Here is a 24,392-nt window from a genome sequence, read left to right on the forward strand (position 1 = left end):
AACATGATACCAAACTATGACAATTATACTACCTAGAGGGGTCATTAAAAGGCTTTATAAAGAGCCAGGTGCAGTGGCAAATCCCTGTAATCCCATTGTTTCAGGAGACTGAGACAGGAGTTCAAAGCCAGCCTCAGCAGAAGCAAGGCACTAAGCAACTCAGTGAGACCCTGTCTCTAAATAAAATACAAAATAGGGCTGGGGATGTGGTTCAGTGGTCAAGTGCCCCTGAGTTCAATCCCCAGTAACCTACTCTCAAAATCAAGATGAATTAATATAAACTATAAAAAAATGTTTAATTTTCAGGAATGTAAAAAATACAGAAATAAAAAGAGAACAGAAAAATGAATAAAATGGCAGACCTAAGCCCAAACACAGAATAATTACATTACTATGAATGTTATTAATATACCAATTAAAAGACAACAATGGGTAGAACATGACCTAACCATTACCGTCTACAAGAAACTCACTTGAAACATTATGCTTAAGCACACTGAAAATAAAATAGGAAAATAATATTTTCTTAAATGTATGCACCACATTTTATTTATACATCTTTGGTAGAAGCATGAATTGCCTCCATCTTTTGGCTACTGTGAATAATGCTGCTATGAACATGAATGTACAAATAAATATCTGTTCTGGACATACATATGCCAACCACTCTCCCTGGAAAGAAAATGAGCTGTAGGGGGTTGCCTTGGAATGACCCTACAGTCAAGGTAGGACAAAGGGATGAAGGTATGACATGCAAGACAATTGAAAATTTAGGGCAGCGTTTTACAACTTTTTTTGTTTTTCCTCACTGAGACACTTCTGAATATGAAAGTCTGGGCAGCATGTTGAAAGGGATACTAAAATGTAAATATTAGCCAGTCATTGCAGCACAGGCCTATAATCCCAGCTACCTGGGATGCTAAGGTAGGAGGATGGTAAATTTAAGGCTAGCCTTAGCAACTCAGCCAAACCCTGTCTCAAAATAAAAAATAAAAAGGACTGGAGATGTGGCTCAATGGTAAAGCACTTGCCTATCATGGGCAAGGCCTTGGAAAAAAGAAGAAGAAGAAAAAAAAAAAGAATGTCATTTTTCAGGCTGGGTTATATAGCTCTGTGATAGAGCACTTGCCTAGCATTAGTTGTATATCATCAAGGAAAAGTTGCTAGAGGCCTTGCTCACTGAACAGTAGTCCATGTAATTTAGACACTTTATGTCTCATATGGCTTGCCCTTGAAACACACACACACACACACACACACACACAGAATGGCATTTTGTTCACATTTGCCAAATATATTCCAAATGAACCTCAAGTCACTGAAAAGCAGCATATAATTTCATTGGCTAAAAAACAAGCAGAGCAGCACTACTCTAACAGGGGGAGGATGGTGAGCAAAGACAGAAATGAAGAATTGTGCATACCCACAAAGAATGGCACATGGATAATTCATTTCATTATTTCAACTTAAAAGTAAAAATAAAGGCAAAATTTTTTAGTAGGGATCAAGAGAAAATATTATGAATATCCACGGTATAATCAAAATTAAACACAATCTATAAACAGTTCAGAAAGTTCAACAGTCTTCATTGTTTTTCATATATTAATTAATCCTCATAGCATCCGAAGGATGAAAGAAATTTAACTCTCATATTCCAGTTACAACCACAGAAAGAACTTGAATGTATTAAAATTATAAAATGTACCCTTTTAATAAAATATTTCACCAAACATTAAAGATCTACCATATCATCAGCACTACGTGAGGCATAAAGTATTCCACCAACCAGCCTATTTTACTGTGAGCAAGGCCTCTGCAACTTTACCCTTAGGCACACAGCTTTGAGTAAAGAAACATTCTGAGTATGCAATAGCTATTACAGAGTTATACGCAACCCTCATTACCAGAACCCAATAAATTACTTAAAAATAGATGTAAAGCCGGCCACAATAGCACATGCCTATAGTCCTAACTACTCAGGAGTCTGAGGCATGAGGATCACAAGCTTGAGGTCAGTCTCAACAACTTAGCAAGATCCTGTCTCAAAAAACAAAAGAGGTTAGGGTCATATATAGATAGAGATATTAGATACATAGATATCTCAATGGTAGCATGCCCCTGGGTTCAATTCCTAGTACTGCAAAAATAAATAAATAAAATACAAAGGGCTAGGGATACTACTCATAGGTAGAAAGTCCCTTGGTTTAATCCCCAGTACCAAAATAAAATAAAATAAAATAGATGTAAAATTAAGCTGATTTATTAAGAACACTTTTTTCCCCCTTTTTGGTACTGGGGATTGAACCACTTGACTACTGAACCACATCCCTAGTCCTTTTCATTTTTCTGTTTTGAGCCAGGGTCTTGCTAAGTTGCTTAGGGCCTTACTAAATTGCTGAGGCTGGTCTCAAACTTGCAGTCCTCCTGTCTCAGCCTCCTAAATTGCTGGAATTACAGGCAAGTGCCACAGCACCTGGTGAGAATACTTTTGACTGGGAATTCTGGTGGTATAGGAAAGGTGACATCTCAGAAAAGTAGGCACAAGCCACACTGTTATGTAAGAACAGAGGTTCTATCAGGCAGAGATAACAAGTGCAAGAGTCCTGAAGTGGGTTTTTGTCTAGAGCATTCTCCAAATATCCACTAACTAGACTTCCCCTTAGATGCAAAATCTTCCTGATCTCCAAGTTCACCATTCTCCCAGGCGTCCAAATCTGAATCCTGAACTACACTGTACCCATTTTTCTCGTCCTTCCTCAATCAATGACCAACTGATATCAGTAAAATAATAACATGATATTACCTTCAAAACATTACATCTTTCTTTTCTCCTCCATCCCTATTAACACCACACCAACTCAGAATATAGAAATTATAGAATGGAAGAATTGGAATGGTCCTTAGATATCATTTGTGTAACTCCATCTTACTAAAGTCCATATTAATCAAGTCTCCAAAGTATCAGGTCATAGAGCCAGGCCTGGTGGCACACACATGTAATCCCAGCAGCTTAGAAGGCTCAGACAGGAGGATGAGTTCAAAGCCAGCCTTAGCAACAGTGAGGTGCTAAGCAACTCAGTGAGATTCTGTCCTTAAATAAAATACAAAATAGGACAGGGGATGTGGTTCAATGGTTGAGAACCCCTGAGTTCAAACCCCAGTACAAAAAAAAAAAAAAGTATTAGGTCTTAGATCTATTATTAATACCATTCTTCGATTCAATACATATTTTGCTCACAAATGCATGCTCCTTACATACTGCCTTCATCATGTTACTCATCTCACACCATAATATCTATGATACCAAGCTATTTAACAGTCTCTTTACTATATATTCTTTGACCATTTCATCTTTTAACTTTTCTTTCTTTTTTTTTTTTTTAGTTGTAGATGACACTATACCTTCATTTTATTTATTTATTTTTATGTAGTGCTGAGTATTGAGCCTAGTGCCTCACATGTGCACGGCAAGCACTCTACCCCCAGCCCTCATCTTTTTTTTTTTTTTTTGGGGGGGGAGGGGGCTGGGGATTGAACCAAGGGGCTTGTGCATGTGAGGCAAAAGCACTCTACCAACTGAGCTATATCCCTAGCGCCAACCCTCACCTTTTAACTCTTGTGTTCCTTCCTTTGATATGTCTTTTCTTCTTTTTTACCTATCCAAACCTGACCTATATCTCAAGCCCATTTTTAGAGAGCTTTCCATGACTATGCCAACCTTCAATGATTTCACCCTTCTCCTTCTCATGATTTTGATAATATTTAATAGTTTATCATCAAATCTAGTACTTTCAGTCTCACTTCCCCCAATCCTGTCCACCTTGCAAAGCACCATAAATGTCTCTGTTCAAACACTTACTAGCTCTAACCATATTTCATGTATATACAGATGTCTAATCTGTATATACATGACTCCTTAAGTACGGATTATGGCTTTGTCTCTGATCTTGCAGAAAGCAGTAGCTACCATATTTTTAACTCTTACTTCATACCATATAGTGTATTAAGTGCTTCACATACTTTATCTCATTTAATCATCACAATAATGTTGTTACTATTTTCCTACTTTATAGAAGAAACAAAGGCACACGGAAGTTAGGTTAAAGTTGCATATCTTGGAAAAGACAGAGCTGGAATTTTAGCTAAATTCTGTCTCCCAAAGCTGGCACAAAGCCAAATGCAAACCTTTTGAATTATCCTTTCATTTCGTGTGTGCTAATGGTCTTGTCACCCCAAATGAGCTAATAAGGTAGAATTCATGCTAAAGGGCTTATAGAGTGAAATGAGGAAAAGAATTGCCATTCCTGTTAAGTACTCATTGGAGGCTAGGTTCAGTGGCAGGCACTTCATGTTCAACATCTCAATTACTGTGAATATGCAGAACTGTAAATTCTCTTGAACAAACAATTGTTGTAATTGCTCCACTAGATTCACCCAAATGTCACACACTTTCAATCAAGCACAAATGCTCCCACCTGAGATGAATAAGATACCCCCTCCCAGCTGAAAGAAGAGGGAAAGATCCCTCAAGTCACTCAGCCAACAGGGTTGAGAACTTCAGCTTTACCACATATGTGGCCTTCTTCTGGGCAGACCATCCTGTTCTTAATTCAAACATTCATGATCTCATTTACTAAACATTTCCCCACTGTGAAGTGGATAACATTTCCTCTACACTATAAGGTCCAAATAAAGGGCATTGGTAATCAGAAGTCACATGGCCAATGCAGATTCTATACTCGAATCCAGGTCTCCTGCTTGCTATATTCCATCATGCCAGAAGAAGCTCACAGGACGCATCTAATTTTTCCTGGTCTCACTGGGTTAAAGTTAGAATTACAGCAAAAGCTCTTCAATAATTTTAATTTAAAAAGATATTCATTGCACGCCTAAATGTCAACCTTGTAGGTTCAAATATCATCTCCTCCATTTATTTGCAGTGTGACACGGAGCAAGTCGTTTCACCTCCCCCCAACACCCTCATCTGTAAATGGAGAGATGATCATAGTCTGTACCAAACTACAGTGTCGTAATTGTGTAGGCATACGGTTGACACCTAGTAAGTATGGTTTCCCTTCACCTAGCCCCTATGGTACACAAGCCTCAAGTTTACCCACTACCGCCACGCGACAGGACGTCCACTCCAAAGGCCTGCGCGCGGCCCTCAGCGTTCCCAGACCCGGGGCCAGACGCACTGCCATACCTGCATGGAGTCAGCGCTGACGATCTCTCCACCAAGCCGCTGGCCTAGCTGCAATGCCAGGGTGGACTTGCCAGTGCCGGTAGCCCCGAGAATCACTACCAGAGGTAATGTTCGTTGCAAGCCCCGAAGCCCAGGGCCCACAGGAACAGCTCGTGCAGCCGCCATCGCCGCCATCTTGGAGGTATTTGCGCATGCGCCGGACACTGTCTCCATGGCAACAGTCAATGCGCCGGCGCGTATCTCAGGCTCTAAAGGAAGGATGCTGAGACAGAAGGGCGCTACAGGACAAAGGTCTCAATTTAGGAGGCTCACGTGGGATTGCCATAAGCTAGCTGGCATCAGAACCTCACCTGCCTGCTCTCTTAAAACGGGGAAGACAGCCCCATCTAAAATAGAGGCATCCCTATTATTTCTTATTTCACGGCACCCAATTTTTTTCTTCATAGCACTAATTAGAATATATAACTATATATTGGCCTCTTGGTTATTTTCTGACTTATACTTCCGGCTGTAAATTCCACAATGGCAAAAGAAAGTCCTGCCTAGGCTATTGCTGTATCTCCAGGGCCTGGAAGCAGGAGTTGGTAGCGAATGAACACCCAATAATTGTTAAATGGACAGAAAAAATGACTTGCCTATTTAGTGCTGGCGCTAGTGAGCTTAAAGGTATGCCATTCTCCAGAATCAGGTCTGCCCAGTTCTCAGACAAGGGCGGCTGCTCTACTGTTTTCATTCTGCAGTACAACGTCAGATGCAATCAGAAACCAGGACAAAACTTTCCATCCCCTTGGCCAAAGGATGCAAGAGATAAGATGAGAACAGAAAAGCAAACTAATGAACAACAACCCACAATATTAGAAGAGGAAATGGAAGGACAGCAGAAAGGATAAAATAGTAACAACCCTCAGATTAAATTGTGGGTGGGAAAAATTAGAACCAAACAGGACCAAAATTCAAGAGATTCCACACACCCTTTTATGAAATTACTTTGGAATCAGATGAACCTGTGACCTCCATACACTTCACTCCGTGCCCCCCTTCTGAGTATTGAGCCTCCCAGATGCTCTACCATTGAGCTACACACCCAGCCCCTAACTTCACCTCTTAACCTCAGTATTCTTCCAGAAGTGCCATAAGGAGAAAATTAAATAATGTCTGAAAAGTCTCTGCTACAATGCCCCAGGGCATAACAACCACCATTTGTTGAACACTTATTAGTATTATAATTTTTACATCCCATCTGCCTCCCTAAAGAGATAAGAGCAATCTAAGGGCAGAGAAATTTTTGGTAATGTATAAAAGTGCCTAAAAACCTATTGTGATAATCCCTCTTTAGCCAAGTTAAGAGTTTTGGGGATGGAGATTTCTATCAGTGTTAAATCAGTGCTGGGGATGTCCTACATATGCAAGGTCCTGAGTTTTATCCCCAACACTACCAAAAAATAGTTACAATTTGTTTTTCCCGATTATTGGTTCTGCCTAGCTCTCAGGTCAAACCTTGTACCAAAGGAGTGACCCCTGGAAATTTAGAGCATATCATGGGCCTGCCTCAAATGACTGTCAATATATTTCTCAATCACTTGAAATTCTTTTGGCATAATGGCCACTCTTGCAGTCCCTGCCTGACCCTTGTAGCCTCCTATGTTTTGAGGAGGAATACCAGTTTCCAGTTCTAGGTCCCCAGTACTTCTTTTTCTCAATCCAGACTGCTTTATCAAAAGCCATGTTCTCTCCAATTTGTGATACCCGCCTGGGGCTGGATTTAAAATGGAGATGTGTGGCCACATATTGGCAGACACTCTCATATGATGGTTGTTAACTGTAGAGTCTTTGCTTGGATACTTTCAGAGGGTATGGTTACCATGACAACCACCAGAAAGATGGCAGACCAGAGCTTGATGGACATAAGGAAAAAGGAGATTGATTTCATGATGACAATCTGATGATGACAGAATATGCTCATTCACAGATGGAATAACACTGTCCAAGTCATGACCAGGTGACTGTTACTAGAGAGGGGGGGAAAAAAGAGGGGGGGGTGGAATTTACCACCAAGAGACCAGAAAAGGAAGAGGCTGGTTACCAAGGCAACTAGAGAGAAAGGAATGAAAAAAATAGGGCTTCACCACAGCAGTAGAAAATTACTTCTAGCCAAGCAACACAGGACTGTTGCTATAGAAACAAGGAGAACAGGGATCCTGTAGACCATGGGGAGAATTATCACTGAAATGCTGAGCAGGAAAGACTCCTAAATCAGAATGAAGTCTGTGATCCAAAACAAATGAGGAGAAGTGAGAAAAACATAGTACCATTTCCATTCATTGCGTTTCTACAAGTCAAGCTAAAAGGAAATAGGAATGTATTTTTATAAATACGTTATGCTGTTTTATTTGTACCTTTACTTGTCTCCTAAATGATCTTCTGAACTCTAAATTACACTAAAAACAGATTCTGAAAGATAATCTGTAACTTGAAATTCTAATCAGAGACATTAAGTTTAAGGAAAAATTAGGAAATTGAAGGCTATGACCAGAAGTTTATAAGTATTTCTAAAACAACAACATAAAAACCCTCGAGTGGGAAGCTTTACAAGGTAATAAGAAGACAAAAGAAGGCAAAAGGAGTAAGGAAAACAATTTGTACCATGTCTAGGTACTGGTCTTGACTATTCTCCTTCTTACATGAGGCCAGATGGGACGTAGATCACTCTCTTCTGAAAGGAGTCTCAGGAGGAAAGAGAATCTGTCACTTAAAATATAGGTATATATCTAAAAGAAAGCTATAGAAGCCCATCTCCAACATATTTCATACATTACCGATTATTGTGGGCAAAGAAATCTTAGTTTGTTGGTGCTGTTGTGTTTTGCAGTACTGGGTATCAAGCCCAGGGCCTCGCATATGCTAGACAGGTGCTCTACTACTGAGCTAAACCCCCAGCCCCAAAAATCTGGTTTTAAAGGCAAAAATGCCAAGATTATAAGAGCATATTTAAAAGGCAGGAAAGAGAGGTGTTGGGAATACTCAAATTAGTTGGAAGGTAATTGAACCCAGGGGCACTTAACCACTGAGCCACATTCCCAGTCATTTTTAATACTTTGTATTTCAATACAGGATCTCATTAAGTTGCTTAGAACCTCACTGAGTTGCTGAGACTGACTTTGGACTTGGGATCCTCCTGCTTCGGCCTCCCAAGCCACTGGAATTACAGGCATGTACCACTGCGCCCAGTGTCAGCCACCTAATTTTCATCCCCTGTGTGTGTGTGTATTATATCCTCAGAGCAGGCATATAGTCAGGCTGGGTCCTTCTGCACCTACCTCACCTTCCTTGAGAAATTGAGAGCAGTATGTGGGGTGGAATAGACATAAGAATATGGTAGAAAAGGAGAAAGAAAAGAAGAAAGTGGGGGCAGAGGTAGGGAGAAAAGTCTGGGTGATGAATTCATAGTGTTTATTATATTTTCTTTTCTCTGCATACTTTAAATAAATTTATTTTTAGCCAAGTGTGGTGGTACACACCTGTAACCTCAGTGATTCAGGAGGCTGAGGCAAGAGGATCGCAAGTTAGAGGTGAGCATGGACAACTTAGTGAGATCCTGTCTCAAAATAAAAACAATAAGAAGAAGAAGGAGAAGGAGAAGGAGAAGGAGAAGGAGAAGAAGAAAGGCTGGATATGTAACTCAGAGATAGAATGCCCTTGGGTTCAATCCCCAGTACCATAAATAAATAAATAAATGTTATTATTTTATTTTTAGAAAAAGAAGCGTGTAGGGGGAAGGCAAAAGGTGAAGCCATTAGAATAGAAGGTTGATTTATAGCAGATCACCTGGGAAGTTTGAACATTTAAGATGGAATTATAGAGGATGCTGTGGCATTCAAAACAGAAAGAAAAATATGCCGTGGGAGGCCTAAAGCATCTATCTCCATGGTAAGAAAGAAAAGATGGGTCAATATAAACCCTAACTTTTTTTAATATTTATTTTTTAGTTTTAGGTGAACACAATATCTTTATTTTATTTTTATGTGGTGCTGAGGATCGAACCCAATGTCTCACACATGCTAGGCGAGAGTGCTACTACTTGAGCCATATCCCCAGCCCACTTTTTTATTTTTTAACACAACTTTTTGATACAACTCAAGATGCCCTTATAGCCCAGACTTTATGATAGTTAGGTACCCCAAAGAAAAAAAATTTCCTGTGGGAGATAGTTCACAATGAACTTGATGCCTATATTTGACTCACAGGGCTTCCATAACAAATTATCATGCACAAAGTGACTTAAAACAGAAACTTATTTTCTTGTCGTTCTGGAGGCTAGACATCTGAAATCAAGCTGTCTGTTCCCAGGGCTCTGTTCCCAATGTTCCCTCTAGGGAAGAATCCTTTGCATCTTTCTGCTCTTGATAGCTACCAGCAATTCTTGACGTTCCTTGGTTTGGTTTGTGACGCTCCCCATTTCTATCCTCTCTTCACGTGGCCATTTTCCCTCTGTGTGTATTTTCTTTTTAATGTAATATAGATATGGGGGTTTAAAATATTTTATTTAGATGTTGACGGACCTTTTTTATTATTCATTTATTTATATGCAGTGCTGAGAATCAAACCCAGTGCCTCTCACATGCTAGGCAAGTGCCGTACCACTGAGCCACAACTACAGTCCCTCTATATGTATTTTTGTCTGAACTACTTCTCCTTGGGACAATAGTCATTGGATTAGGGTTTACTTCACCCTTATACATTATGTCCTCATTTTAACTTGATTACACCTGCAAAGACCCTATTTACACATAAGGTCACATTAACAGGTTCTGACAGTACACAAATTCTGGCCAGAGTATGGTGGGCATTATTCCCCCCAGTACAGTGCCTGTGAATAATCATAATATCTTACATTGTTTTAACGAATTGCTATTTCCATTGGCGATTGGCCAGTTCAAACGTGGGACATCAAAATTTTTGAAAATAAGTAAGGAGAAGAAAGAGAGTAGAGTTCCCTTTTTAAGTTCCAGTTCTAATTTCATGACTCCTTCAAGCTCTCTCCTTTTCTCTGGTGACTTCTCAATCTGGATTTTATTTATTTATTTTTTCTGGCAGTACTAGGGATTGAACCAAGGACGTACCAGGGATGCTCTACCATGAGCTATGTCCCCAGCCCTTTTTATTTTCTATTTTGAGACAAGGTCTCTGGCTAAATTTCCCACAGTGGCTTCAAACTTGTGATCCTCTTGCTTCAGCCTCCAGAGTCACTGGGATTATAGGCATGAACCACTGTGCCCAGGCCAGATCCTTACTCATCTTTATATCTTAAGTCTCAAGGTGATGTTTTTCATTAAAATCCCTTTCTAAAGCTCCAAAGTCACACTTCCAACTTTCTGTTGGTTGATTCAGTTTGGATGACCCCATCACCTCAATCTCATTGTATTCCAAACCACAATCAGTTTTTTCCCCCAACTTCCTTATTTCACAAAATTGCAAGAGGATGCTTGCTTCTGAAAGGATTCCCTTAAAAACCTGGCGCAGCCCTCATTTTGTAAAAATATCAGACTACCCAGCTAGCAAATCAGACTATACCAGATTCCTCCCCCCTCCCCAAGATTGATACATCATTCCCAACTGCTCCTTGCCATCGCTGTTCCTACAATTTAAGACATTCTCCTCCTCAGGACATCCTCCTCCTCTTCACTTAGCCAAATCTTAGCTGTACTTCTAGTCTGAGTAATCTCCAATAGGAGTTTTCCTAATGATTCCAGCAAATGAAGTTTTCTTTCCCCTCTTAGCTGTAATCCTTGTTTGACACATACATTCCCTCTTTTGTAATCATCTTTATATATATACCTTTATTTTATTTATTTATTTTATGTGGTGCTGAGGCTTGAACCCATGCTAGGCAAGTGCTCTACCACTGAGCCACAACCCCAGCTCCCTCTGTTGTAATCACCTTTGCAAGCTCATAAACTTTTAGAGGGAAGAAACTATAACCTCATTTATCATTGCAGGCACCAATCTACACACTTATACCAATTTTCCTCTAAGTGTGGCCTCATGAGTCCATTACCCTGCTGGCCTGTTAGCAGTACAAATTCCTGGCCCTGACCTACTGCAGCAGACTCTTGGGGGTGCATAGACACACTCTATGTGTCTATGTTGAGCATCACTGCCTTAACAAGATTTGCTTTGAGTACTTACTAACTGGATGGAGGCAGTTGGCTCCACCAGTGTGTAATGAAGAGCAATGGAGAGTCTGTGTGTTCAACACATTACAGACACACAGCCTCTGCCCACCATGGGCTAGGGACACTGGAGACCAGAGGCTCAAGTCCCTGTCCTCCCTTCCTTCTCTATCTCAATCTCCCTAACCTGGTTACTGCTTCCCTTATGATTTGCCACGCCTTGAGGTATCAATGTGTGTATCCATTTGCTTTAAATTCTCCTTCTGGGAAGATTTCTTGTTTTGACAATTCTTTCTGTCCATCACTTTAATCTGTATTCTAGGTGTGACTTGTTAACATGGTTTAAAGAAGACTAATCATTTGCTGAGCACTTACCATTGCTCACAGCAACTCAACAGAGCAGGTCCTATTATTTATACCTATTTCATAGATGAGAAAACTGGAGCTGAACAAGGTTAATAACTTGCCCAAAGTCATGCAGCTAGAAAACTGCACAGTCAAGACTTGGAACTGAGATCAATTGGGTGTGGGTGACCACTTAACCATACTGTTTCCGGCAAGTTTAAAGGCAATCCAGGCACATACTGGACCCCTGGCACTGAGGTTAATCGTTTAATAACACGCCTGATTAGAGACTTTAAGAACATGTTTACATTTCCTTGCCAAGGGACTGGTAACATTAATACAATTGATCTCTTTGGTGTGAGTAGTTCTAAATAAATAGACATTAACAAAAGCAGCCCACTGGGTTTACAGTAGAAATACCCACACACCAAGGAAGATTTAGCTGGCACATTTAGATACCTTCCTCTTCCTCCCCAGTCACCCAGTCATCAATCGTCTCCCAACTGGTTTTTTCTTTTTTGTTTTTTCTTCTTTCTTTCCTCCCTCCCTCCCTCCCTGCTTGCTTGCTTCCTCCCTACTGGTGATTGAACCCAGGGGTACTTAACCACTGAAACAAATTCCCAGTCCCTCCACTTTTTTAAAAAAATATATATACTTTCTAGTTGTAGGTGGACCCAATATCTTTATTTTATTTTTACTTGGTGCTGAGGATCAAATCCAGTGCCTCATGTGTGCTACAACCCCTGCCCCTACCAGTCCTTTTTGTTTTTTGAGACATTGTCTTGCAAAGTTGTTTAGGACCATGCTAAATTGCTGAGACTGTTCTCAAACTTGTGATTTTTCTGCCTCACCTCCCGAATCATTGACATTATAGGCATGAACCACCACATACACATTCAACTGTTTATTTCTTTCCTAGAAAGGAACATCTGTCACTCCTAACACCTACCAGATCAATAAAGGTATCCTCATCCTCTTTTCCCCTTCTAAAGTGAATATTCTGGAATATCCTGACCTTAGAAGCATTTCAGACAAATTCAGCTCATCTAAGATAGTTTAGTTTGTCTCAGTTCCCCCAAAACAATTGCCATTAGAGACAGAATTAAAAAGGCACCTTAGGGGGTCCTTCCAGTGTCAAAGGAGTGAATTGATCAGGGAGTTGAAGAGGGCTCCAAAGGTGGGAAGTGAAGTCAGTGCCTTAGTGCTGGTCTGTATATGTTTTGTGCCCAGCTGTTTTATAATCCACAAAAAGAGAAGAAATATTGCAGTGAATGAAGATTCCTCTGCATTTTAGCATTGCTTTTTCTATTGTAGTTGGTTTTTGAATGAGGATGACAATGGAAGAGATGAAGAGTGAAACTGAGACCACTTCTATGTTTCTATGCACCTCTATGCAGTCATGTATCCTGTATTCAATGAGCTAGAAAGAGTAAATTTGTCTACAGCTCAGACACTGAGAGCTGCTTTCATTAAGGCTGAAAAAGAAAATCCAGGTCTCACACAAGACATCATTATGAAAATTTTAGAGAGAAAAAGTGTAGAAGTTAATTTCACAGAGTCCCTTCTTCGAATGGCAGCTGATGATATAGAAGAGTATATGACTGAGCAACCAGAGCCAGAATTCCAGGATCTAAATGAAAAGGCATGAACACTTAAACAGATTCTCAGTAAGATCCCAGATGAGATCAATGACAGAGTGAGGTTTCTGCAGACAATCAAGGATATAGCAATAAAAGAACTTCTTGATACAGTGAATAATGTCTTCAAGAAATATCAATACCAAAACAGCAGGGCACTTGAACCAAAAATAAAGAATTTGTAAAGTACTCCAAAAGTTTCAGCGATACTCTGAAAACGTATTTTAAAGATGGCAAGGCAATAAATATGTTCATAAGTGCCAACCGACTAATTCATCAAACCAACTTGATACTTCAGACCTTCAAAACTGAAAGTTGAATATGGTGAGAGATGTACTTCTCAGTGGCAGTGTTAAACTGCCTTAATCTGTAAATTAAAGTTTGTATAAATTATCAGTCCCTCCTGAAGGGATCTAATCCAGGATGTTGAATGGGATTATCGCCATTTTACACCATATTTTTGTAAAACGTAGTTTAATCATAATCTCACACTGAAGATTTTGCATCACTTTTCGTATTATCATTATTTAAAGAATTATAAGCCAAAAGAATTTATGCCTTAATGTGTCATTATATAACATTCCTTAAAAGAATTGTAAATAGTGGTGTTTGTTTCTGACATTTTAACTTCAAAGCGATATGCTGCAAGATAATGTATTTAACAATATTTGGTGGCAAATATTCAATAAATAGTTTGCATCTGTTTAAAAAAAAAGAAGGCACCTTAGTCTTTTATTGGCTAATAGAGAGGATGGCCTCTCTTTCCCATATCAAGTATGACTGCTCAGCCACTCCTTATTGGCTACATGCCAAGTTGGGCATGTAGTCCCTTAGGTGTACTATTCAGAGACCAACCTAATTTGTAGAAATTGTTCACTGAAGCCCAGGAATAAACTCCTGGCTATTTTCAGACAAAGATAGAGGTAGGAGTCTGTAAAAATGAGCTAGGAAGGAGCTTAAAATACTTCACATTCCAGAAACACTCTCCTTTCCCCCCAGGAGATGGCTTTATTCCCAATCATTTCTCAGCAGAGTTGACTCAAAAGGAGCAGAAACTTGGAGCCAGGCAGCTGGTACTAGCTGTGTGGGCTTAGACAAATGGTTTAAATATCTGAGCTTCAGTTTGCTTATCTGTGAAATGGGGCTGACACAACTGGCTCACTAGTTATTTTAAGGATTAAGATATGCAAACAACTGGCATCAGTGCCTGTCCCCAAGGGTCTCTGCCATTTTATTGAATGCCCGTGAATTCTGTGGAGGTCCAGTAAAGGGAGAAAGTCTTACAAATTAGTAGTCTCTTGATAAAAGGCCTTGAGCTGGGAATATAACTCAGTGGTGAATACTCACTTTGAATGTGCAAAATGCAAAGCCCTGAATTCAATCCCCATTAAAAAAAAAAAAAAAAAAAAAGGAAGATAAATGGCCTTAAAAAAGGAGGATAGGGCTGGGAGTGTAACTCAGTGGTAGCATGCTCTGGGTTCAATCTCTAGCACTGAAAAAAAAAAAAATTAACAAATTGGGAGTTTTAAGAAAAGTTTTCCACTATTCTAAGTCTATTTTTATAAAACATCCACTTCAGTTCTCAGTTTGTGAGTAGGGGTAGTGTGGGGTCAAGTGGAAAGTTTACCTGATAAGAGACTGAGCAGCTTGGGATCCAGATTTGACTATGATACTTGAAGCAGAAAACTCCTTGAGTATGAGAGTTCCATATGGCAGATATTGCTTACTTACCAGGTTGTGGTGAGGGGTACCTTATAAATATGAGGAATGAGAGTAGCTTCTTGACCCTAGGAGTTAAGATAAGTAATACCAACCTGGGTCCCAGCTATAAGGTGGGATTAGTAGAGGCCAAGAGGCCTCTCACCTTAATGCTGGTGACCTTTCCAAACAGCAAATTTTTTGTTTTGTTTTGTTTTGATTTTCAGTCCTAGAGGGGGCCTCTTTGGAGCAAAACTATCCAAACCCTGCAACAAATGCTACATAGTAGCTGGCATAGAACATTTGCTCTACTTCATCCCAATAGGTGGCAGGCGCAATGACCCCAAAGACAGTTCCAGCAAGTAGTTTAAAGTGATAGAATTCCATGTTTACTTCCTCCACACACCCTATGCTGACCAAGCAAGCTGATAATTATAATGTAGTGGCTGAGACCTCTGGCTCTGGAGATAGGCAGAGCTGCATTCAAACCCCAACATGCTCATTTAGTATAACTGTGTGACCTTGGTTAGTTTTGTTTACTCCCAAGACCTCAGTTTGCTCATCTTTAGTCCTGGCAACTCTTGGTGGGGCATAATGTGAAAGAGTGAGCAGAATACTTAGACATAGGCAGTGCCCCATGAGGAAAAGTCAGTGATCATTTCTCCCATGTAGCATTTACAGCAAGTTTATGAAAAATATGGGCAAGAAAGAAAGCCTTCATTTTCCTGTCATTCATAGAGGAAGAAAAAAGTCATGTCGCAATGAAAATTCTGAGTTACTGAAAAGATCTCATCAAAAGGTCATCAGTCCCATCCAAGCATCTTGGAAGGCTGAGGCAGGAGAATTACAAATTTGAGGCTAGCTTGGGCAATTTAAGGAGATCCTGTCTCAAAATAAAAAGGACCCGAGCTAGCCAGGCGCAGAGGCACATGCCTATAATCAGAGCAGATTGGGAGGCTGAAGCAGGAGTATGGCAAGTTTAAAGCCAACCTCAGCAACTTAGCAAGGCCCTCAGCAACTTAATGAGACCCTGTTTCAAAATAAAAAAATTTTAAAAAGCTGAGGATGTAGCTCAGTGGTTAAGTGTCCCACCCCTGAGTTCAATCCCCAGTACCAAAAACAAACAAAAAAAGGGCCTCAGGGGTGGGGTTGTGGCTCAGTGGTACAACACTGGCCTAGCACCACATATAAATAGATAAATAAATAAAATAAAGGCCCATCAACAACAAAAAAATATATATTAAAAAGGCGGGGGGGGGCTAAGTAAGATATATCTCAATGGTAAAGCAAGGCCTATCATATGCAAGGCCCTATCATATGCAAGGCCCTGTGTTCAATCCCCCATACTGGAAAAAAGTAAAAACATAAAGAATATAAGGCTTTATAGTTCAGAAAACAGTTGGAAGTCTACTTCATTTGAAATCTACAACCACTATGTGAAAATAGCATTTATTCCCATTTCAAAGATAAAGAAACTAGCATTCAGCAAGGCGAAGATAAGAGGCCACAGCAGTGGTGGTGCTGGGATTTCAAGCCTACTTTACAAATTCAGCACTCTTTACAATTCACAAGAGAATTTTGTTTTCACCAAGTACTGAGCCTACATTGTTTAGACACGTCTGAAATGGCATTTTAGGAACCCAGAGTGGAATGACCAGGTTAGCAACATGATTGGAGAAATGCAGCCATCTGGATCACTTGTGGCTACCCTGAAATAGCTTTTCTTGATTCAGGAGGACTGGCATTGCATAAGCTGCCACAACTCAAACATATTTGAGAAATCTTTTATTAGAAGATGTCCCAGAAGGCAACAGTTTAAAATCAGGCAATCAGTAATCACAACTAAATACAAAATTTCAGGTAAACTTGCCTTTCAAAATAAAATCAGACCCTTGCAACAGAATTGCCCAGGAGGTTTTTTTTTTTTTTTTTTCCTTGTACAAAAACAGTTAACACCACTTTGCAAAATGCATACAAAAATACAGTATAAAAAAAAAAAAAAAGACTCACCCCAGCATAATACCCAGCAGCAGCTTATAAAACACAAGCCATCAAGGTGAGACATTAGTAACCTACTCCCCTCCCCACCTGTCCTCCTAAGACAATTCCAGAAGTCAGCTGGCTCCTGAAAATCCTGCTCCACAAGGTAGAGTGGCTAGTTCCAAAATTTCCACTGGGATTCTGAGGCCAGGAAGCAAACTCAGAAAGAAACCATTGTGGACAGTGGGTTTGGAAATAGCAGCTGGTTTTACAGAGCCTCAAACTGTGCTTTCCTTCCCCCCTCCCCAATTCCAAACCCAGAGCCAGAAGGCACCTGCTGTCCTGGGCAGCAGAGAGGCTGATCCTTCTTCCAGGACAGGCTTAGGGGTTCCTGTGCTTGCCCACATGACATTTGCTGGGTTGGGTGTCTTTCCCAGATTGGAGGCTGCACCTGGATTCCACTTAGAGCTAGAGAGTCCAGCTGGGGCAAAGTCCATTATGGTTGGTTAAACAGAGCTCCTGCAGGCGCTTTTAAGATCCATCAAGAAATAAGTCCACCTTCTGGAGCACTGGATGAGTCCTAATGGCTCTCAGAACCTCAGTAAGGCCCAGATTCTGGGAAAAGGATCTGACTCATGTCAGACTAGCAGGGAACCAGGTTGGTGGCTACAGAGCCAGCAAGCTCCTTGGAGTTGCATGAGAAGGACAGGTTTGCACAGTTCCAGTAGAACTTCAAACGGAGTCAAGGATTGAGATGAGAGGCAGGTAGGTAGAAAGAGGAAGAGTTACAGAGTGCTTCCTTCTGAGGTGCCTTATACCTGCCTTGAGAAAAGATCCCATGATGGGCCTCAAATGCCCCTTGGAAAACACCTGGGCAGGGAACAAGTTCATGGGCCAGGACTCCAAGCCTTTCCCAGGCCCCAAGCCAGGATCCATTTTCCTGTTTCTTGGAGGAAATATTTTGACCTGTGGGAAAGGGTACTGTAGAGCCCATTGCATAACAAAAGCAGAATGAGTAAAAAAAAAGTCCTTTAAGTAAGGACAGAAAGGTCCCTCCTTCAGAGGAGAGGGTCCAAAGGGCTCTAAGACAAAGAATCTGAGGCCAAGCTTTTTAAATGTTCTCAAGGTCGCAGCATTCAGAGTAAGTAGAGAGGTGTCCCCTAACATCATAATATAAACTAAAGGTTTGCACTCTTTAGGTACTGTAAAGTGTCTGACAGTGAGGTAATGGTCCATGTTGTTCAAGTCTGTGAGCTTGCCTTCACCCAAGACAGCTCGTGTGTCTCCTGGAAAAAGGAGCCTCAGGGAGAGCATCCAGGCCCAGCTGTCCTTGCATCACCCCCAGAGACACCAGCAGGAGCATCCTTTCCTAGCCTAAAGCTCCTGCAGAGTGTGAGATTTCATGCAGGCTGGACCCCCCCACCCCCAACATCCACCACCTGTTGCATAGCATCTGTCAGCCTTTTCTTCAGAGCTAGTGAGCTAGGCAGACCCCAAGGCTCCTCAGTCAGCTGCCTACTGAGAAGCCAAAGGCGCCAGAGAGGACACAGCACTCCCATGAGTCAGGAAAGAGGGAGAGCTGTTTCAAAGTTTCCAAGAATGCAAGCCCTTATTGTGTGTGCACTGGCTGCAATGCATTCTGGGATCTACTGTTCAGACTGTCCCACCGTAACCAAAATGTGCAAATTACTAAAGGGGAAAGGGAGGTTAAAAAATACACTGTCTTTGTAAGACAGAAGAGTCAGGCTTTTTGGTCAGTTAGTAGCCACTGAGGTACGCAATTCTTTTCTGCAGTTGCTGCTGCCGGCACCGGAGCTGCCTTTTCTCTGTAGCCATCCTCTTCTCAGCGCCCACCAGGGCTTGCAAGTATTCCAAGGCCTTGCTCAGGATCACTACTTTGGGGGCCTTAGAGCAGCTGGCCAGGGTGGGTACCTGGTCCCTCAGGGCTAAGAACCTAGAGCGGAGGTCATTCCGTCTTTTGCGCTCCAAGAAATTATGGTTCTTCCTCTTGGTCACATCCTCAGTATCAGAACTGACAGGTTTGGGGTGGCAGGACTGAGGAGTCTCACTTTCCACAGGCGGGGGACTCACAATCTCTTCATCCTCTTCATCCTCCTTCTCCTCAGGGGCTTCTCTCTCCAGAGTCTCTTCTTGGGGACCCCTCTCTGGAACCTCTTCTTGGGAGCAACTTTCTGGAGGAAAACGGGCAGCATAGTTGTGCTGTTGCTGATGGATGGAGATGTGGAAGTGTTTCATGCAGGGATCCAAAGGATCTGCTCTCACCGTGATGGTGACTGGCTTCCGTATACCCAGAGACTGTCTCTTCTCCACTGTCACAACATCAATTTCTTCACTCTCTGTCCAAGAGGAGAGATCAAGAAAAGAAATACATCCCATGAGAAACATACGTAGATCCTACAGCTTTAGCTCTCTATGCTGGGACTTAGGAAGATAGATGACATTTTCCCAATTTAGATATCTAGAAATTGAAGTGAGGAGAAAGACAGCTGATTCATGGGGGTAAGGGCAGAGTGAAGGAAAGGAGGGGAAATAAGCAAGAAGAAAAATATTCTCCAATTTCCTTTTGCAAAGCAAGGCTTAGATAAGAACAAAAGGCAGACCCAAGCCAAAAGCCCCCAGTCTGCAAAGGCTCTCCCCTCCCCCACTGAGAGGATAGAGAGAAAGAGCTACCAGCCTGGGACAAAGTTTAGCTATAAAGATCTTCCCCAGTCGGGCTCTTTCATGCCCCATCAGAATTGTAAATGAGGGGTCTGTGGGCAGAGCTGCCCTTTGTTCCTGCCCAGCACAGCCTGCACTTGGGAATTGTTACTTTTCACAAGTTATAAATCCTATTATTCCCCCACCTCTCTATTCTGCCATCTTTTCAGTTGAAGATTCAGAGAGGGAGAGCAACAACTATCCCTCCTCACCCACAGAGGGGAGGGAAAGGTTTTCCCTTAGGAGTATTTTGCTCCTGGGTTCAATGGGTTTCTAAGTCATCCATCATTAATAGGTCCCCTACCCCACCCCCTTTTCTGGACTAGAAGAGAGTTGGAATCATAATCACAGGTCGGGAAAAGCTGCAGGAACTTCACAAAGATAGCGACCATTTCCAAGCAACCTGCATCAGAGGGAGAGAATGTGCAGCAGCAGAATGACCCAGATACCCTGACAAAATACCAGGTATCTGGAGACACCTGATGTATCCTTATCCTTCCCTGGCTAGAAGGTCTGTTAGATTAACCCAACCAAGGGAGAGACAATTGGGGGGGAAACCCTTCTGCTCTCCACATTTTGCAGACCCCACACAGAAGGCCACCTTAATGCATTCCCATCCGACAACAGAAGAGCTCCGTTCTCAGCCTCTTTTGCATATCAGGAAGCTTGAGCCCCTTTGTCAGGAAGGCTTCCATTGTGTGGACAATCGCATTATTTCTCCATTAATAAAACCTGACCATTCAGCCTTCCTGGCCCCAAAGCCTGTGATTGGCTGGCTAGGCTGTGTTTGGAATGCTGTTTTACCCAGCCCCTAACTCCTATTGGCTGAGCTCTGCCGTCAATCACACTCCCCGCCCCCCCTCATTGTTTGCAATCTGTTGCATTTTGTTCTAGGCCATGTGGCCTGAGAGTGAACCAGGAGCCCAGAAACAGGTTCGGGTTAAAGGGCAGGTCAGAAAATGATTTAGGAGGTTTCCCTACATCCCAAACCTTCAATTTCAAACCTCATGGCTGGGATGCCTCTATCTAAAAAAGAAAAAAAATGTAATAAACAATACTCCTTTTCAGAGAGTAGCACCTTATTCTACCCAGTAAAAGCCCTCAGTAGGACAATCAAGTACAAGTACAACCCCCTCATTTGCAAAAAGAGAAACTGAGGTCCGGATCACGAAGTTCACATATCACCTTTGTAATGTTCTGGATCTCAAAATTAGCCTTCTAAAACAATACTCTTTCCACTTTACCACTCCACCAGTCTTTGTAGAGATACGTCTTTATTGATCTCAAGATTCTCATTCCAGACATTAAATAAACACAACCTCTTGGGTGTAACAAGAAAGCAGGTTAAAAATGACCTTAATGCAGGTTAAAAATGACCTTTTGGGGGGTGACTTTTAATTTTTCTTGTTATCTTCATTTTCTTCCTTAAGGGTATGACAATTTCCATGCCCTATTCCCTAATTCCCTCTCAAATGTTCACATAAAAGTTATTCTTAAAAGCTACAGTGAGTTTTCTCTGTCCTGATTTACGTAGGTGTGCAGGCTAGCCTCAATCTACACCCTACAAAAGCGTCTTTCCACTATTTCTCATAGATACAAGTGTCTAAGAGGTTGGGATAAGAATCTGGTGGCATAGGATGCTCTGGTCTGCCCTCATCAAAGTTTGCACTTGCATCAAGGATGGGGGAGGAGTGACTGGAGCTTTAGGACCATGATCCCAGTACAAAGCCCAGAGGGTTGGCACAAAGTAGGACCAGTGAACATTTATTGAATGCAAGAGAGTAGTTGAAGCCCACAGGTATACTGAAAAGGAACTAGAATACCTTTCTATCTTAGACCAAAGCAGCAGGCACAGTGTAGACCTTCTCAGATAAGTGATCATCTAATCATCAAGGAAGTGGTGCCTGACTGGGATGGAGGGTGAGGAAAAGAAGTTGGCTGGATGGCAGGAAGCTGGGCCTCATTTCTAGTAATTTCCTATCTCCCAGCCTCATTTTTTCCATCCCTTAACAGGGAACCTTCATTTCTCCCCTGTCTCACGGGGTGATGATGAAAATGCACAAGTGGTAAGGAGTGGGAGGTGCAGGGGGAGGGCATTATTGGCATTTTAACGTAAAGCAGGCAGGAGATCTAGGTTTTTAACAGAATGAAGGCTTTGCTTTGTACAAAAAGCTCCTCAGTTTCTTCTCTCCCAAGGGGAGTGTGAGTTTCCCAAGGATATCAGGGGAAACAAACAAACAAAAAAAAGCGTCAAGCTTGGAGTGACTCTAAAAGGACCCCTTCCAACCTCCCACGGACAGAAATCCCCTACAGTCCAACCCGAGTATTGTCCTCTCTAAGCGCCAACCCTCACCATGTCTCCCTTGTCCCCCGGGGCTCCAATCATCATCGGAGGGACGCTGGCTCCCTCCCCACTTCTCCAAACTGTTTACCAACACACCCACGTGCCAGACAGACACTGCTAGGGGCTATACAGGGAGCTTCAGGCAGAAAAGGGGGAGGCCACGGAGAAGGACTGAGAAAAGCCAGTGCCTGACCTTAGTGGTAGAGCTTTGGTCACCTATGGGGCGCCCCCCTCTTAGATGGCCCCGGGCGGTCCTTACCCGAGTCGCTTGGGCTCTCGGACCCAGAGCAGGCCTGAGTCTTGGGTTCGCCCAGCTGACAGGGGGTGGCGGGCGCCGGGTTGCCGGCTTCAAGGCTGGGAGTGCAGTCCGGGGTGGCGGGCGCCTTGGGCGGGTTCCCCCGGGGTGCGCCGGGGGTGAGCCGGTCGCTCACCGCTCTCTCCAGCCTTTCCCGGGCAGAGAAGCCGCTCCACATGCAGTCACGGCGGATGATGGAAGCGTAGTTCCTTCCCCAAGCTTTAGAGTGACCCCGAGATTCCGCCTCGTCCCCAGCGCCCCCTCCGGGCCACGGCTCCGGGGGGCCAATCCCAGGGTCTGGGTCGCCGGCGCCGGGACCAGAGCCCCAGGGCGGCGACGTGGGGGGCGACGGCACCAGCTCGAATTTCTTCCAGATGTCCTCGCTGGGCGCCGTGGAGCGGTAGAAATCCTCCCCGCAGTCATAGTCGTAGAAATAGTGCTGGTACGAGTCGAAGTCCATGTCCGCTCCCTGTGGGAGGGAAGGGGGGACGTGCTGACTGAGGTGCTGGCGGAGGAAAGAGGCAACCCGGGTCCCTCCGCACAGGCGGCTGCGGGGCTCTCGTCCTTTCCCAACCCACCGAATTACAGCCCGCCCGCGCCCTGCCCTCGCGTCCCGGGAAGCCTGGCCCTGGGTCAGAGTGCCAAGGGAAGACGATCACAACGCCGCGGACCAGGCTACAGGGAGCGAGTTCAAAGCAAACTTTGCCAGCGCCGCCCGTAGCGCAGCTCCCAGGGCCCGGCGAGGTCCGGCGGGGGCGCGCTGTATCCAGAAGACAGCCTGCAGCCTGCCCGTTCCCCCAGGATCCGCGCCCGTGCCGGGGCCACCCGCAGCCTCACCTCGCTCCCGCCGCCCGCCACCTGGAGCGGACCGGCTCCCCGCCGGCTCGGGGCAGCCCGGCAGCCCGCACACACACACATGCGCGCCACCGAGCGCGCGGCCCGCACTCACGAGCGCGCCCCGCGCTCGCGCGTTCCCCGCCTCGCCTGCGCACGGCGGCTCGGACGCTCCCGGGATCGGCGCGGGAGCGCGAGCTGCAGGCGCATTGTTTCCCGGCTGCCTTATATCTCGTCGCGCGCTCTGGGCTCCGGGACCGGGAGGTGGGTCCTAAGGGACAAGCTCCGCCCCCGATCCGCCCCTCTCCCGCCAGTCGACAGGTGGGGACATCCCCACCTCCTGGCTGCATTCCCTGGCTCTATTCTACGCCTTGTAGCTTCCAAATAAATTGCACGCTGGGGAGAGCAGAGCTGGAGGCGAGGTGATGCAGCCCCGGGGTCGCCTGGTAGAGCAGCGAATCCTTAGATTCGCTCACGGATCTCGGCTGGCCGAATAAGCCGCTCCCGGCCTCTTTGGGCTGGGAATAAGGCTACTCTTCGCCTTGACCCCACTAGCCTTTTCCCCCAGGCGTACCCCGCTGGGTTCAGGTGCGTCCTACCAGCGGGATGGCTGAGGGGAAAGGGGGGTTGGGGGAGCAAAGGCAACTGCACTTCCACCACGCCACCTGGCGGCACGCATACACGAATTGGGTCTGCTTCTTCACCCGTTAACTCATTTCTTTAGCTTGGTGGCCCAAACCCAAACGGCAGTGAAGGGAAGTAGTGGGGATTCTGGGCTTTGGAACCTGCAACGTAATATTCTTCTTCTTCTCCTTCTCCTTCTCCTTCTTCTTCTTCTTTTTTTTTTTTTTTTTTTTTTGTACCAGGGATTGAACCCAGTGACGCCTAACCACTGAGCCACATCCCAGACCTTTTTATATTTTAGTTAGAGACAGGATCTCACTAAATTGCCTAGGCCTCGCTAAATTGCTGAGGCTGGCCTTGAATTTGCGATCCTCCTGCCTTCTCAGGCTCCCAAGCCGCTGGGATTACAGGCATGAGCCACCGCGTTGGGCTGCAACGTAACCTAGGTTATGATTTCACCTGTAAAATGAGGGGATGGTAATACCTCACAGGGTACTTAGGAAGGTTTAAGAAGATACAATACCTAAGGAAGGGGACTGCACCA

The 24,392-nt window shown here is 43.6% G+C and overlaps 2 protein-coding genes and 1 pseudogene across 2 annotated transcripts in view; 1 reads left to right on the forward strand and 2 right to left on the reverse strand.

Annotated features, from left to right (window-relative positions):
* Trit1 (tRNA isopentenyltransferase 1) overlaps positions 1-5,377 on the reverse strand; it is a 49,726-nt gene extending 44,349 nt beyond the window's left edge. The window contains exon 1 of the mRNA XM_071617725.1: positions 5,204-5,377. Within this exon, the coding sequence (XP_071473826.1) occupies positions 5,204-5,377 (174 nt within the window). The remainder of the gene's footprint in view (positions 1-5,203) is intronic.
* Positions 5,378-13,043: 7,666 nt separating this feature from the next.
* Positions 13,044-13,674, forward strand: LOC114094485 (programmed cell death protein 10 pseudogene; annotated as a pseudogene).
* A 3,043-nt stretch (positions 13,675-16,717) lies between these two features.
* On the reverse strand, positions 16,718-23,308 carry Mycl (MYCL proto-oncogene, bHLH transcription factor). Its single transcript, XM_027937640.2, has 3 exons — positions 23,228-23,308; positions 22,355-22,859; positions 16,718-19,390 (listed from the first exon to the last, which is right to left on the reverse strand). Exons 1-3 carry the CDS (start codon positions 23,306-23,308, stop codon positions 18,792-18,794), a joined length of 1,185 nt encoding a protein of 394 aa, XP_027793441.1. The 3' UTR covers positions 16,718-18,791.
* Between the last annotated feature and the right edge of the window lie 1,084 nt (positions 23,309-24,392).

The sequence above is a fragment of the Marmota flaviventris genome, chromosome 10 (genome assembly GCF_047511675.1).
Source record: "Marmota flaviventris isolate mMarFla1 chromosome 10, mMarFla1.hap1, whole genome shotgun sequence".
Lineage (NCBI taxonomy): Eukaryota > Metazoa > Chordata > Mammalia > Rodentia > Sciuridae > Marmota > Marmota flaviventris.

Coding starts and splice junctions, on each gene's coding strand:
- Mycl (XM_027937640.2), bottom strand. CDS start 23,308: ATGTGTGTGTGTGCGGGCTGCCGGGCTGCCCCGAGCCGGCGGGGAGCC. Junction 22,860..23,227: donor TGGCGGGCGGCGGGAGCGAG/GTGAGGCTGCGG, acceptor TCCCTCCCACAG/GGAGCGGACATGGACTTCGA. Junction 19,391..22,354: donor CGAGAGCCCAAGCGACTCGG/GTAAGGACCGCC, acceptor CCTCTTGGACAG/AGAGTGAAGAAATTGATGTT.